This window comes from Lutra lutra, chromosome 7 (assembly GCF_902655055.1).
Source record: "Lutra lutra chromosome 7, mLutLut1.2, whole genome shotgun sequence".
Lineage (NCBI taxonomy): Eukaryota > Metazoa > Chordata > Mammalia > Carnivora > Mustelidae > Lutra > Lutra lutra.
In genome coordinates this window covers 134,437,900-134,451,985 of record NC_062284.1, presented here as the reverse complement: position 1 = coordinate 134,451,985, position 14,086 = coordinate 134,437,900, and the positions used below count along the sequence as shown (strand labels likewise).

At 42.7% G+C, this 14,086-nt stretch overlaps 1 protein-coding gene across 12 annotated transcripts in view; it reads left to right on the top strand.

The window, feature by feature from the left end:
- The window catches only part of RGS6 (regulator of G protein signaling 6), a 558,551-nt gene that overhangs the window by 495,009 nt on the left and 49,456 nt on the right, over nt 1-14,086 (top strand). For all 12 annotated transcript variants that reach the window (XM_047737326.1, XM_047737328.1, XM_047737337.1 and 9 more), the window contains exon 13: nt 9,371-9,481. In XM_047737326.1, the coding sequence (XP_047593282.1) occupies nt 9,371-9,481 (111 nt within the window). The remainder of the gene's footprint in view (nt 1-9,370; nt 9,482-14,086) is intronic.

Below are 14,086 nucleotides of genomic sequence, written 5' to 3'. Positions count from 1 at the left end.
AAATCTGAGCCCCAACCCATGACCTCCTTAAAGGCCCTATCTTCAAAAACAGTCACATTGCAGGGTTAGAGCTTCAACATATGAAATTTGGGGGGACACAATTCAGTCTGTAACACCTCCCAATTCTGCTTTGGTGCCACCTACACCCAATGATCTGTGGACATTGTTGTTTATATGCTGTGATGTGCCTGCTGTCTGCAAAGCTCTTTCCATGCCTCTCTGTTCTCTCTCTGTGTTTTTCCTGTCCTTTCTCAAGTCTTCCTGCAGCCACTGATGTTGACTTTGGACTCCAACAGTACTGCTGCCTCCCACATTGCCTGCTGGCCCGTTTCCTTGTCTTAGTCTGTCTCCAGGAGACTCTGATAACTTGTCTGTGCACTGCAAGGAAGTGCATGTTCTGGGGGAGAGGAAGCCTCTCTGGCTACAAAGGGTGCCTCCATGAACTTGCCATCACCTTCCTATCACCTTCATCCTTCTTTCAATACTATTGCTTTGTTGTCAGGCAAGAGAACCCCAGCTTGAACCCAGTTCCAATGAAAGGAGCATGTGCTGGCCACACCCTACAAGGAGGAGTTGCAGAGTTGAGCTTGGGGAAGGCCAGCCACGCCCCTAAGTATTGGTATAGCTGGAGCCAGGGGATGCCTGGGTGGCTCCGTTGGTTGAGTGAGCGACTCTTCATCTCAGCTTTGGGTCTTGATCTCCGGGTCATGAGTTTGAGCCCCATGCTGGGCTCCACACTTAAAAAAAAAAAAATCTGGGGGCGCCTGGGTGGCTCAGTGGGTTAAGCCGCTGCCTTCAGCTCAGGTCATGATCTCAGGGTCCTGGGATCAAGTCCCGCATCAGGATCTCTGCTCAGCAGAGAGCCTGCTTCCCTCTCTCTCTCTCTTTCTCTCTGTCTACTTGTGATCTCTCTCTGACAAGTAAATAAATAAAATCTTTAAAAAAAAAAAAATCTGGAGCCAGGGCCCCAAACACTCCCAAGGCTTCTTCTTCACCTCTTGTCCTGCTCCACTTTCCTTGTTGGCCTCAGCCTCTTTAATCACAGACAGGTGTTAGGAAACAGGACTGCCTCCAACCCCTGAACTTTGTAACTGCAGTTTCTATACCTGAAGCTAGAGAAAGAGGGTAGCAACCCTGGTTGGGTCAGTAAGGTATCCATTCCTGGACAGATCTACTGTGGCTGGGAGCAAGGCTTATAAGCATTTGGCAGCACCTAAAGTAGCTCTAGGTACATGTTGGGGTGCAATTCCCAGGAGATGGTGAAGACTGAGCAGGAATCCCCATTTTCTTGCCTTGTTTACCTATTCTGGAGGGCTTCTCACTTCCCAGGATCCCTAACTGCTTCACTTGGACCCAAGAGACACAACACAAGGGTCAACCCAACCAAGTACACTCACTATATCCCTAGATGACATTTCTGTCTCCATTGTACCTCTTTTGACACCTAAGAAATGGCATTGCACAGCCCAAATGCAGACACAAAAGCCTTGTACTCTCTCTGCATGAAGCTTAGGTCTTATCCTAGGCAACCAACCCTTTGTTCCTTGCCTCTGTATCCCACTTTGAAAGTGTTAGCTCCTAAGTAAGACACCTCCAGCCCAGATGAGCAGGGACAAGGCGAGCAGTGCTTGCTTGCACTCCACCCTCGTGCTGTTTCTGGCCAGTCTCATGGAGTTGAGAAGAGGAGGGAAGAGGAGATCCTCTTCCATCTCTTTCTGGGGTGGAGAATTCTTTCACCTTCTCTCAGTCCTCTGCCACCTTGACTATGGAGTTAACCTTCTCAGCCCCTCTCTCTAAGAATCAACCCCACAAAAGCTAGGAGAGGAGTTAAGGCAACAGACTCCTAACAGCCAAAGCCACTCATAGGAACCTCCAAGAGAAGGCACTTTGCTGTCTCCCATGTTTCGCATGCAGTGATGGCAAACAGGACACGGGTGAGCATAGATTCATGAACACTGAGTTTATTTGCATAGGTTGTAACAATGACAATGAAATAAAACATGTTGGTGCCATTCCCAAAAAGTCCATGCAGGCCTGGTGTACACCGTTTACCTACCACCACACCCTCTGTTAAGTGACTTCATTCTCCACCTTCTGCACAAATGCCTCTCAAATTACACCTGTGGAAAACAGAATAATTGTCCCTCAAAAATGCCCAAGTCCTAATCCCCAGAATCTGTAAAATATGTTAGGTTACATGGCAAAGGGGGATTACATTTGCAGATGGAATTAAGATTACTAATCAGTTAGTCTAACATAGGGGTTTACCCTGGATTATCCAGATGGCCCTGTATAACCAGGAGAGTTCTTGTTGTAGATAAGGGAGGCAGAAGGGTCAGTGTCAGAGTGACACAATGTGATCCAGCCTTGGGTAGGCATTGCTAGATTTGAAGAGGGAAGGGGGTCAGGACCCAAGGAATGTGGGACACCACTATCAGGGAGAAAAGGCAATGAAATGGATTCTCCCCTTGAGCCTCCAGAAGCAACTCGGTCCTGCTGATACCTTGATTTTAGCCCCACAGTGTTCATTTCAGACTCTTGACCCTTAGAACTATAAGATAATACATTTGTGTTTTTAAGTCACTAAGTATGTAGCAGGGTTTTATAGCAGCTATACGAGACTAATATACCATCCAATCTCTCTCTTCCTCTTAGAATCTCAAGATCTTTCTTTCTAAAATCCTTTAAAAATTTCCAGATCTCAGGGTCCCTGGGTGGCTCAGTTGGCTAAGCATTCAACTCTTGATATCAGCTCATGTCATGATCTCAGGGTCATGAGCTCAAGCCCTACTCAGCGGGGAGTCTGCTTGAGATTCTCTCTCTCCCCTTCCTTCTGCCCATCCCCCTTCCCTTCCTGTCTTAAAAAAAAAAAAATCCAAGTCTCTTGCTTGATCAGAAGGTCCTGGTATAGCCCAGTCTAATTCAGTGATTAGTCAGTACATCCCACTTCTATCAATAAAAAAAATATTACATTCAAAATGCACCTGTCCATACAATTTTTACTATTTCCTTTACAAAGCCTCTAACCAACTTTATTCATGTAGCTAAACTCTAACAAAATAGCTGTACCTCTTCCAATACAACAAACTTCCCTGCTGACCAATGCTGCCCATCATTGGCTTTGGGTGACTGATTAGTGATCATCCTAATTGGAGCTCTGTTGCTTTGGTATAGCTTGCTGGGCATTTCTGTGGGAAGTTCTTACCCTTCTCTTCACATGTTCTTCCATGCATATCTAGGGTCCCATCTAAACCCTAGTCTAAGAAGGCACGATATGGGGTGAGGCCATAGGAACAGCTTCAGTCACACTTAAAGCAGGTTACATAGTCCTATCCTGCACTCTTAACTTCAGTGCTTACAAAATCCTCCTTGGGTTCTCAACTACTTCTCTTGAACCAACATCCCCATTCATCTCACCACCTCTCCTCCACCCTTTAGAGGTATCCCCAGATTTCTCTAAAGGAGACCTGGCCGTGAGCCCATGTTTCATTACAACTTACATCCTGCTAGCTGCTCTTTGGCCCACTAAGTTTCAGGTGCCTTGGGCTGGTCAACACAACAGCTATCTTCACTGGCAAGCAACCAGGACACAAACAGGCAGGCTCCCCCAAGTGCCCAAGTACTCAGAATTCTTACCCAACCTCTCCTGAGCCTCCCCTGCCTCCTCTCATCCCAAGCACTCCTGCTGGTTCCATCCAGGAACCTAGGTGTGGCATGGCCAGTCAGACCTGCCTTCACTGGGTGCAGGTGTGGCCACGTGGAAGAGCTCATGAAACAACCTGGAGAGGCAGCTGGTACAAACTCCAGCCTGTCTCATGGAAATCTGAGGAGGGGTAAGGAAGGCAGGGGAGGAAATTTTGTCTTTCCATCCCTATGTATTACTTGAGGGATATCCATTTCTGGTTTTTAAAAAAATCCCCCATAACTTGAAATTAACTAGTTATAAGACAAACATCCGCCTACACACACATGCGTGCGCACATGCACACACAGACACACACCGTTTGTCTTGGGCTGCTCGGGTAGAAGTCTTTGATTGGAGATTGGGGCCACTGGAGGTTGAGGTCATTGGAATGGCTAGGGGCGGACATTCTGAGAGACAAAAGTGTCACGGCTAAGGAGAGCCCCATGGACTACACCCACTATCTCAAAGTCTCAGAATTCTGTGGATGCCCAAGTACATAATAGTCAGGAAAGTCCCAATACCTCATCATGACTCAGACACATCTCACATGACCCATTGTCCCTGAAACAGGGTTGAGGTTACCATCTGCTGGTTAGTTTTTGCCAATCTGAGGGAAGGAGTCAGGTGGTCAAGTGTGCCCTCTCCAGCTTCATGCCTGGATTCTTTCATGTTCCCTGCAATGGGTGGAATAGTGGCCCCCAAAAGGGTATGTGCAAGTCCTAATCCATGGGACCTGTGAATGTGACCTTATCTGGGAAGACTCTATGCAAATGTGAATTAAGGATCTTGAGATGAAATCATCCTGGATTATTCTGGTGGACCCCAAATCCAATGACAAGTAAGAGAGAGAAGGGAAGAAGACCAGGCCCAGAGGAAAAGTCATGTGAGGACAGAGGCAGAGATTGGAGTTACACATCCACAAGCCAAGGACTTCCTGGAGCCACCAGAAGCTGGAAGAGGCGAGGATGGACAGATTCTTCCCCTCAAGTCCCAGAGGGAGCATAGGCCTCCTGACACCTTGATTTCAGAAATTCTAGCCTCCAGAAGTAAGAGAGAGTAGATTTCTGTCATTTTAAGCCACCAAGTAAGTGGTCATTTGTTAGAGCAGCCCTAGGAAACTATTATGTACCTTAATGTGCAACCCATTTCTTTCAAAAAGAATGGAATTATCCCAAGTGGCAAAGGGATGGCTCCCTATGGAGATGTCACAGCACCCTTCCTGCCACAGTGCTGCCTCAGAGCTCTTAGGGATGAAGTTTCATCTGGGCACACTGCCTACCTTGTGCTCCTATGAGGACAGCATGCCTCCACTGCACATGGTGGTTGCAATCACATATTTTACGTGTATAGAAGATTTGGAAGATTCTTTTGAAATACTTTTCCATTTTTTTCTCAAATGGTCCTGAGTGCTCCACAAGGCCATTATGTAACATGGCGAACTTGACAAAATCACTCAAATGGTTCACCCAAGAATGAGAACCAAGGTTTTCCAGCTTGGACCAATGCTCCTCCTACATCCCTGCTGGGCAACAGACCAAACCTGGAACAGTGAGGAGGCTGTAAGGTAATGGGAAAGTCTGGAGCCCTGTTTAAAACTGAAAGTATCGGGGCGCCTGGGTGGCTCAGTGGGTTGAGACGCTGCCTTTGGCTCAGGTCATGATCCCAGGTCCTGGGTTCGAGCCCCACATCGGGCTTTCTGCTCAGCAGGGAGCCTGCTTCCTCCTCTCTCTCTGCCTGCCTCTCTGCCTACTTGTGATTTCTCTCTGTCAAATAAATAAATAAAATCTTTAAAAAAAAAAAAAACTGAAAGTATCCCAGACTCCTCCATTTTGATTGGATGAATAAAATGTGTGACCGGAACTCCTCCAAATATCAAATAAGATGTGGTGCTTCTCAGCCTTTGCTGTGCATATGAATCGCCTGGGGAATCTGGTTTAAATGCAGTTTCTGACTCTGTAGGTCTGGGGTAGGACTTGAGATACTCCATTTCTTACAAGCTCTCAGGTGATCACTATGCTGCTGGTTTGTGGACCACACTTTCTGATTGGCAATGAGTTATAGCTGTTGGCTAATTTCTTCACACTTTCTGCAGTAATTGACATGCTTATCCTCTGCAATTCAGTAGTAAGAACTGTGGTTCTGAATTTATCATTTCAGGAGAGATTGATGACACTCAAGTTGGCAGTGCTTGGAGAAAAATTTTATGGTGGATCAATAACCATAAAAATATTCATACCTTTTGGCCCAATAATTCCACTTGTGGGTGTTAATTCTAAATAAATAACCCAGAAGATGGAAAAACCTATGTGAACAACGGTGTTCTACTACAACATTATGTATACTAAAAAAAAAAAATTTAAATCTGTGTCTGATTATATTAATTATAACAAGTTCACTCAAGACAATATTGTGGACATATGTTTCTCTTCTCTCCCTCCTCAAAAGCAATGTGTAAGTAAAGGAATAAAAATGATATGAGTGACATGGTCCACAAATTAATGGATTAACAGGTTCACAAATTTTTCCAAGTTTGAGAGACTATGGAATTAGGGCATAACCATGGTCCCCTGTCTCTATCGTATTTTTTTTTAATAGGGTGGCGAGAACAAGGATGATGTCCTTACAATTCTTATGCCTTTCCGTATTCCTGAAATATTTCAAAATTTAATTTAAAAAAATAAAGAAAACAAGATGGTAGAGGACAGAGCGAAGAACATTATAACCTGTGTGTTAAGAGTGTCAGTATTGTAACAAAGTGAGCCAGATTGCCCAACAAAATTTGGTCTTGGCTCTTGAAGGTACCATGGAGAACAAGAATAAAACAAGAGACCATGGAGAGCAAGAATAAAGCCTGGGGCTAACCCAGAGGAATGGGCAAAGTCTGCCTCTGGATCTTTGGATCCCTAGATAACTGCCCCACTAGGAAACTATCTCTCCCTAGTTTCTACCATCATAGAAGATGAACAGTTTATTCTCCAGAGAAACTGAGTCAACATCAGTTCAGAATTCAGGCACCTCACATCATAAATAGCCAGGTGAAAACAGAAAATTAATTGAGGATCAACTTAGTGAACAGTGGGACCCTCCCTCCTGTCTCTGCCTGGCTCTTAGCCCTCCAGGAACTCGATGTATATGCCCACAGGCAAGAGACTAGGAAACTACAAGCTGTGGGCCAAGTCTTCTCCACCCTACTGTTTTTGCAAATAAAGTTTTATTGGAACCCAATCACGCACATTGATTCATGAATTATCTATGACTGGTTTTTGCTCCAATAGAAGAGCTGAGTAGTTGCAACAGACACTATCTGGCCTGTAAATCTGAAATATTTACTGAGTCTTGCAGACAATGTTTACTTACCCTTGCTCTAGAGAAAAATCAATGTCCCCCAGGGAAAGTCCCCACATCCCTCATTGGAGCTCTAATGAAAAGTCTGCTGAGTTACCCATGACCTGACAATGAACCCTTGTCCACATACACACCATACACACTGAATCTCCAAACAGGTTTTTGTATCTTACTCTTTCACACAAGTGGATGTCCAGAGATTTTCCGACACTCAAGGGAAACCCCAGTGTGATGGAGTATGATAAAAACAAAGAGCAAATGGGACTTGGAGGGACCCAAAACTATTTTTAAAAACCCAGAAAATAAAAATATAGAATTCATATCCTCAGAAATATTAATATCAGGGGCACCTGGGTGGCTCAGTCAGTTGAGGGTCCAACTCTTGATTTCGACTCAGGTCATGATCTCAGCGTTGTGGGATTGAGCCCCACCACGGGGCTCTGTGTTCAACAAGGAGTCTGCTTGATATTCTTTCTCTCCCTCTCCTTCTGCCCCTCCCCCTCCACTCACACTTTCTCTCTGTCTCTAAAATAAATAATTTTTTTTAAAAAGAAGAAATATTAATATCAGATATCAGAAGATATTTCATCCATACATCAAGAACTAGATCTATGATAAAGAAGAATGAACTCTGGAAACTTAAGAAAGTGATAGCCCAGATTCAAAGCAAATAAATAAATAACAAGATGGAAAGGACTGTCAAGCAAAAAGACAAAAAGATGAAAAAACGGTAAGGCAAATTTAAGAAAATTAGATTACCAATCCAGAAGGTCCAATGTTCTCCTAGAATTACAGCAAGAGAAGACCAAGGAAATGAATAGAATGAAATTAGCCAAGAGATAATACTTCTGGGAAAAAAAATTTTTTTTAATGTCTTGCACCTTATACCCAACACAGTAAATAAAAACAACCAGCAAGGGCCGGGATGAAATCTCAGGGCAGTGCAACAAGAAGAGAAGGCTCCGTTTCCAGCGAGGAAGATCCAGACTTCTCAGCAGTAGCACTGGACACCAGAAAGCACAGTAGAGCGCCACCCTCAGAACCCTGAAGGAAGATGATTTTTAACCTGGAGTTCTGTGCCCAGGACCATCCGCTAAGTATAAAGATAAAACAAAAATATGTTTAGACCCGCAAGGACTTGAAATAGTTAGCCTTTGTGCATCCTTTCTTAGGAAACTACTCAAGGAGGATTTCAACACAACCAGGAAGTCAAGCCAGTAAACAGACGTGAAGTCCAGAAAAGCAAGGTCTCCACGAGAAAGTGAAGGACTTCCCAGGACGGTGACTTTGCATCAGGCGTGTAGAGCCAAGGTCTCCAGGTCCAGACTGGAGAGAGAGGACTCAAGACTTTGAAGAGAAGCCCTCTGGGAGGCGGGGAGACAGAACTGAACTATGATCATGTGATGTGTTTAAGATGTGGAAAAATTATTGCTGGATGTTTTACAGATTTGTTAGAACCCTTGAAGAGGTTCCTTAACGCATCAAAATACAATGTGTATCTAGTTTAATAATGTGGACAATAATAAATATTGATTTAACAAAGTATTATATGTCTCTTAGGAGGATCATGGGGGGAGGTGGTGGGGGAGTTGGGAACTGGTGAAGGGAAAGTTAAATCCTCATCTAAAATTGGTAATCAAGAACAACTATAAAAACCAAATTTAGAAATATACAGCTAACTGCTAAAGGAAACAGAAGGGTAGAAAGTATAAGTCTGTGAAAAGGGATAGGAGGAAAAAAATCCCTATTTTTTTTTTGCTAAAATTGCTATTTGTGTGTGTGAAATCATTTAGTACTATTTTATTGTTTTGGAAAGATAATGCGGCCGCTTGAATTATAACTGGAAAAACTAAGTTGTTTTGTGGAATAACGCTTATAATGCATTACCTCCTTTCGGTCTATCAGGATTTTAGTCTTTGTAATAAGGAAATCTCCCAGTTGGGAGCACTTGGCTGACAGCCTGGAGTGACTCTAGTGTCCTCATTATGACCGAGATGCCCTGAGAGTCGTGGTCTCTGCCAGAGGTGATACACAAGCAGGTTTGGACCTGTGTATCAGTCAGGCTAGTGCAGCCAGGGTCCAGGTACAGAGTAAAGTGGGGAAAAGATATAAAATGCCTACAGGTACTATGACTGCGTAATGCAAAATGCATAATGCAAAAATGATACATTCGTCATGAGACGGGAACAAGCACACATGGAAACAGTTGGATTTGTCAGAAGTGCGAGTAAAACGTTTCCCTTTAACTTAGAATTCTAAAAAGACCGTTATAATGTTTGTGTAAAAGAGAATACAAGTTTTTAAAGGAATTCAGAGGCATTCTTTGCTTTCCTCCTGCAGCTTAATTGCTTACACGGAACAGTATGTGGAATATGATCCTTTGATCACGCCGGCCGAGCCATCCAATCCCTGGATCAGTGACGATATCACTTTATGGGACATAGAGATGAGGTAAAAAAAAAAAAAAAAAAAAAAGTTTTAATGTTTGAGAAGGAAAGAGATGTGGGGAAAAATCACATGATAGTGAGATTACATTATTTCCTATCTCAGTTGACTGTTTTTATCACTAGAACAGAAACCCCTCTAGTTACCTCCTAAGTAAGTTCTGCTCACACAAGGTTCTACCTCCCTATAGCTTTGGTGTGTACATGGATCCCCAGTGTCTTCCTCTGACCTCTCTCTGACCCTTGGATATCGTGAAAACAGGGATACTCTTAATTTTTTTCTAATATTTTACTTATTTTGAGAAAGAGAGAGAGAGAGTGGACGGTGGGGCAGAGGCAGAGAGAGAGAATCAGATTTCCTGCTGAGCGCAGAGCTCGATCCCATGACCCTGAGGTCAGAACCCCAGCTGGAACCAAGAGTCGGGCTTTCAACCGACAGCCACCCAGGCATCCCCACACGTCCTAGCTCTGATTGCTGGAGGGACAAAAAAAATCTGTTGACCAATTTGTTGGTATATAGCATCAGCAGCAACAATAAGAGCGAGTCCCCACAACAGGTAAACAGAGTTCTCATCATTGAACAGATGGGGAAACTGAGGCACAGAGGAGTTAATGAACTTGCTCAAGGTCCCTCAGCAAGTGGGTAGCAGAGTTAGGGTCAGAACCCAGACAAGAGGTTCCAGAGCTGTGGTTTTCATCACTCTGCTCTTGGGGAGTGACTAAAAGTAGCTCTTCACCTGTGAGGGAAGGTAGGGTGTTCATTTACCAGCCCAGGAGCCAAAGCCCAGAGGGACTGGGACCAGAGTCTCAGTCACCGAGGGAAGCGCACAGACACACTTGGTGGGGTGTGCCTTGGCACCCTCTGCCCCTCGGCTAGAAGCCTTTTTATTTCATTTTTCATTTCTCTATATCTCCCTCATTCGCCTACACTCTTGCTCTTTTTCTGGTTTCTTTTCTGGAAATGAAAAAAAAAACTTATAAAAAGTAATAAAAGTCTGGGGCATCTATGTGGCTCAGTTAACCGTCTGCCTTTGGCTCAGGTCATGATGCCAGGACCCTGGATTGAGTCCACATTGGGCTCCCTGCTCGTTGGGGAGCCTGCTTCTCCCTCTCCTTCTGCTCCTCTCCCCTACTCGTTTCTTTGCGTGCTCTCTCTCTCTCCTTCAAATAAATAAATTGAGTCTTAAAAACAATTAAAAATCTTTTAAGAAGGTAATGAAAGTCTTATTACTTTTATATTTTGCTTATTATAATGAAAGTTCAAACTATTCAGATGTGCATAACAGAGAAAAGTTTCTCTCCCTCCCATCCAATCTCACTTTCCAGAAAGAATCTTTGCTTACAGTCTAATGTCATGGTTTCCAAACGGAGCCAGGGCACCCTGGGCCCCTGCAGGGAATTCACAGGGTCACCCCAGCATATTCTGTATCCTCGAGGGAAGCACGGCGACAGCTGCCCTGCGTCTGATATGGTGTAAAGTACTAGCTTGAAGTACTTCACCATTTTCAACATTTCACATTACATTCCTTTCTTTGCAAATGTGGGTTTTCAGGGAAGTTGCTGATAAAAGGCAAGTATTGCGCAAAAATCAAAATGGAACAGAAAACGAGCATGTTGGGGTCCAGCCTGATTCCAAAGTTTGAGAAGAGGTACAGTGCTCAGCAGGGACACGTTGTGGTTATTTAAGAATGAAGTAAACATTGTTTTTTCTTTCAATTTATATATACTTTATAGCTACTAAATTTTAGGACATAAATACATATTAAGTCCTTTGGACATATTTAAAAAACAAAGCTGGGGGCACCTGGGTGGCTCAGCCGTTAGTCTCCTGCCTTCGGTTCAGGTCACGATCCCATGGTTCTGGGATCGAGCCCCACATCGGGCTCCCTGCTTAGCGGGAAGCCTGCTTCTCCCTCTCACACGCCTCCCGCTTGTGCTTCCCTCTCTCACTGTGTCTTTCTCTGTCAAATAAATAAATAATATCTTTAAAAAAAAAAAAAAGCTGTTACTTGGGTTTTTTTTGCCCAGGGGTACCATGAAAAAGTGACTGAGACTCTAAGGGTGCCATGAACTCAGGAAGTTTGGGAACCTTTGATTTAGAGTTTCTCTTTTTAGATTCTCATGTATATGCAGTATCATATTCTTTTGCATAAAGGGATTCATTATATATACATTGTCCCATAATTTTTTAATTAATATATCATGGGAATCTCTCTCTGTAAACACATATAAATCTGCCTTAACTTTTTCAATAACTACATAGTGTCCCCTTGCATGAGTATAGTATAATGTGTTTAACCAGTCCCCAGGTCATAAATATTAAGGTTGTATCTTCTTCTTTTTTTTTTTTTTTGCTAGTGTAAACAATGATGCAAAGAACATCCTTTTACACAAGTCCAATTACTACTTTAGGATAAACTTCCAACAGTGGAATTGCTAGGACTGGCATGTTTATTTTTATTTTAGTTCATATGACTAGATTCTCTTAAGCAAAATAATATCATTTTATTTCCTGCCCACAGTTTGAAAGTGTCCATTTCTCTACATTCCTTGCTGACTCAAGCATTATTTTCAAGCCTTATCAATCTTTGTCATTTTCACCTATGTGATAAGTTAAAGATCTCATGTTTTTCACTTTGCTAAAAGACTTGAGAATCTTTTCTCATGGTTGATACTCATTTTTCTCTTGTGAACTTGACTGTTTTGTGTTCTTCACCCACTTTTCTAGTGGTGTGTTTTGCTTTGGACATTGGGATATAAAACAGTTATATTTACTTGGATTATGTATTTTATCTTTATTCTGATATTTCATGGTTTCCGAAGCTCGTTCTTTTTGTTTCTTTTCCTCTTCCCTGATTTTTGCCTTATTTATCAAGTTTTGTATTAGCTTTCCTTACTCTAGTTTCTATTCTCTTCATATTTGCTATTAAATGTTTTCATTTTTAATTAATGGCGTCAACCATACAAATAATAATAAAGTATGTAAAATAAAAAATGGAAATTTCCCTTGGCTTCCCCCAAGTCCCATTCCTCTTGATAGTTATGTTAGCCTGATATATTATTTTTAAAGATTTTATTTATTTATTTGACAGAGCGATCACAAGTGGGCAGAGAGGCAGGCGCAGGGGGCGGGGGTGGCAGGGGGAGCAGGTTCCCTGCTGAGCAGAGAGCCTGATGTGGGGCTCGATCCCAGGACCCTGAGGTCATGACCTGAGCCAAAGGCAGAGGCTTAACCCACTGAGCCACCCAGGCACCCCAAGACTGATATGTTTTAAACCAACATTTTGGGGCTTATATTTCTCCATCAACGTTAAAAGAAAAATAGTTGGTAGAAGAGTATCTTATTTCTAATAGTTCTTTTTTTCTTTTTTTAACTTTATTTTATTTTTTCAGTGTTCCAAGATTCATTGTTTATGCATCACACCCAGTGCTTTCTAATAGTTCAGATGGGCCCTATGTCCTCCCTTCTAATCTGATCCAAGAATTTAAATCTTTCCTTAACTCAAGGTATTTTCTCTCTCTCGCTCTCTCCCCCACCCCACCCCACCCCCTTTTTTTTTCATCACTAATATTCTTTTTTCTGTCTTATCCTCTCTTTTCAGGAAATCCTTTTGTAGAAACTCTGAGCCTCTGGGATCGAACAGCCATCTCTCTTTATCTTTTCTCTCTTATAATTCCCATCTCTTGGTCTTTTTATTCTATATTCAATTTTAGAATTCCTTGACTTACTCTTCAAAGCCTTCGGCTTGGTGTTCAGTAATGTCCATTCTGTGATGTTATACTTTATGAGTTTTTCTTTTTCCTACTGAGTTTTGGGAGGGCTGGGTTACAGTCATGCTTTTCACTTCCAGGAATTCTTAATATTTCTTGGACCCCTTCTTCTTAGCAGCCTGCCCTGTTCTTTTAATATTTACCCTTTTAAATCCCCCTGAGGGTATGATACAGGTTTGGTTTGGTTTGGTTTTCATACTTCCCCTCTGTTTCTGACATAGTGGGTTTCGTTGGGGGTCATTTATCATATAATCAGTCACTGTGACTAATCACCGTTCAGAGCAGATCTGTTTGTTTTCTCATGTACCCAGCAATTTGAGGGACTGTTGGTTTTCATAAGTGAAGTTCTTGGCCAACAACTCTGGCCATATATTAGAACCACCTGGAGAGTTTATTAAAAAACAAACAACAGGGGCGCCTGGGTGGCTCAGTGGGTTAAAGCCTCTGCCTTCGGCTCAGGTCATGATCCCAGAGTCCTGGGATTGAGCCTCACATGGGGCTATCTGCTCGGCAGGGAGCCTTCTTCCCCCTCTCTCTCTGCCTGTTTCTCTGCCTACTTGTGATCTCCATCTGTCAAATAAATAAATAAAATCTTTAAAAAATAAAATAAAATAAAATAAAAAATAAAAAATAAACAACAACAAGAAAAATAATGCCCAGTACCCTCCTTAGGATGATTAAATCAGAAGTTCTGGCAGTGAGGGATTGGTTTGTCAGACAGACAAACAGACAAACTTTCATGATTTAAAATGAAATAAAATTTTAAAATCATCATGTACGGTGTAAGTGAATGTCCATGATAGCCAGACTGTGGAAGGAGCCGAGATGTCCTTCAACAGAT